This window comes from Babylonia areolata, chromosome 6, assembly GCF_041734735.1.
Source record: "Babylonia areolata isolate BAREFJ2019XMU chromosome 6, ASM4173473v1, whole genome shotgun sequence".
NCBI classification, from domain to species: Eukaryota; Metazoa; Mollusca; class Gastropoda; order Neogastropoda; family Buccinidae; genus Babylonia; species Babylonia areolata.
The window spans coordinates 34755910-34758409 of NC_134881.1; the positions used below are offsets into that span (position 1 = coordinate 34755910).

General features: G+C 48.1%; 1 protein-coding gene across 1 annotated transcript in view; it reads right to left on the reverse strand.

Moving 5' to 3' along the window:
- Nucleotides 1-1406: 1406 nt before the first annotated feature.
- LOC143283502 (uncharacterized) overlaps nucleotides 1407-2500 on the reverse strand; it is a 28360-nt gene continuing 27266 nt past the window's right edge. The window contains exon 13 of the mRNA XM_076589746.1: nucleotides 1407-1575. Coding sequence (XP_076445861.1) covers nucleotides 1415-1575 — 161 coding nt within the window. The 3' untranslated portion in view covers nucleotides 1407-1414. The remainder of the gene's footprint in view (nucleotides 1576-2500) is intronic.

Sequence of the window (2500 nt, forward strand, 5' to 3'; positions counted from 1 at the left end):
ATTTATGCACGTATAACTGTGTATCGTAAAATGCCACTATCACCCTGCCTGGGAGGCGAGAGAGGCTGTCGCGTCATCCAGGGGCTGTAGCTGGAGAATCAGTCCGGCCTCACTGATGAAGTCGTCGACCTCAATGCCGTTTTCCTCACCGGATAGCGTCGGGAGTTTGGGCAGGAAGTCGGTTGAAACCATCTTGATGGGGGCGGCGTTTCTTCTTCGTGGACTTGTGTACCTGCTGCACTGTCTTCTCTCTTCTCCTGTGTTAAACTATCCCTATGTGACTGTTAGTACAACCTCTTGTCCCTGTATGATCCTAGTTCGTAGCGACAAGTTGTGACAATGCGTTAGCGGTGGAGGGCATTAATTTATTAAGAGATACGTGAAGAATTGACACATCATTTGCTCACAGCGCCAAGTTCTAACAAAGTACACTCGGTGGTAAAGGGCTGTGGTTTAGGGATGGATTTTGATTAAAAGAATTCAAACATTGAAAGGGACAATTATGGATCAATATTGGAATGGATCTATCCTGTCGGCGGCGACGCCACTTTTGTAGCCGTGTTATGAACCGAGTGGTTTATCATAAAAGGGGTACGGTACAAAAGAACTAAACTGATGATCGATTGAATGAAAAGATAGAAAAGAGTTCCCGCGCACAGGCCAGGAACATATAGAGTCCTTTCATTCAACAATTCAGTTAGTTCTTTTGTACCGTACCGTATATACCACTCGGCAGCACGGCTACATATGTATGTTTGACTGTTCCACTCAGAACACCACGAGCTCCCTACATGGGAGTTACGGGAATCAGTCTGTATTATTATTATTATTATTATTATTATTGTTGTTGTTGTTGTTGTTATGATTATGGTGATGACTATTATCATTGTTACTATTATCATTGTTGTTGTTGTTATGATTATGATGATTATTATCATTATCATTGCTGTCGTTGTTGTCGTCATCATCATCATCATCGTCATCGTCGTCATCATCATCATCATTATTACATTATTTGATGCATGCTATGTTTATGAATGTTTGACTGTTCACTCAAAACGCTACGAGCACTCTGCATGAGAGTTACGGGGATGATCAGTCTGCATTGAAAAAAAAAAATCATTATTGTAGAGCCGAAACACTTGACTGGGGGCATGGGGGGGGGGGGGGGGGGGCGGGGGGGAGGGAGTAAGGGGGGAGGGGGCTTCTTCTCTGAAGACCTTGTACTGTCCAGCTCTTCCTAGAGTTTCTTATCATTTGCCATTCTTCTTCTTCTTCTTCTTCTTCTTATTATTATTATTATTATTGTTCTTGTTGTTGTTATCATTATCTTATTCTTATATTCCCATTTTTTTCTAAGCCAAAAAACCTTCTTTTTTTTTTACCAGAAGCCCTACACATCATGCAGGGTCTACTACTTGAGGGGATGCACGCAGCGGCGTCCGCAGGGAGTGGAGCAGCAGATGGTGCCCGTGGGACACCCATAGCCAGGACCCAGGTTGGAGCATGTGTGCCTCTGTTTGCACGTGGGGAAATCCACGACGGCTGGGAAGAACGGACACTGCTTTGTGGGCTCTGCAAAAAAAGTTCATGCACATGTAACGTGATGTGTCCCCTGCAGTCGTTGAGTTGTGTCTTTTCTTTCTTTTGCGTTCGACAGCTACGCAGTCAGGGTCGAAGTCCGAGGGATGCCACAAACTCGGACGTCCGGTGAAAATCGGCTACCGTCCCCCAGAGCTTGGTGTTGAGGTCAGCACCCCCAGGCCAGGACTGCTGCCGCATCTTCTCATACAGGGGGCAGTCTTGGAGAATATGGGATGGGGTCTGGTCAGCCTGCCCGCAATCACACAAGGATGTGGCTGCCACTCCAATCCTCTTCGGGTGTACTCGGAGGCCGCAGTGTCCTGTGCGAAGGCGGTAGATGGTAGTCTGGTGTCTCCTCTCCAATGTCCTGATGGGATCCTGGTGTGCCTGGTAGCCTCCGTTCAGGGTGACCCAGCCTCTTCGGAATCTGCTGCGGAGGAGAGTTTTTGCTTCCTCATACGTGGCAGGAAAGGTTGGCTGTGTTAGCTGGCTTCCTTCCTTAGCAAGGTGGTCTGCACGCTCGTTGCCTTGGTGGCCTATATGTGCAGGCACCCACTGGAGGGTCGTTGGGGCTGTTTGGGTAAGGGTTGTGAGGGAGGCCTTAAGGGACTGGACCAGTGGACCAGGATCAGGGGAGTCAAGGGCCTGGAGTGTGGACATGGAGTCAGTGAGGATGGAGATGCTGCCAAGGGGCTTTCCACAGGAGGAGAGGAATTCTGCTGCTGTTTTAATGGCATTGAGTTGTGTCGAGTTTTGTGTTGTGTCATGTCGTGCCGTGTCGTTCTGTGCTGTGTTGTGTGCCATGTCGTGTCGTGACGTGTCGTGTCGTGTCGTGTTGTGTCATACTGTGCTGTGTTATTTTGCGTTGTGTTGTGTCGTGTCGTGTCGTGTTGTGTTATGTCGTGTCGTGTCATAC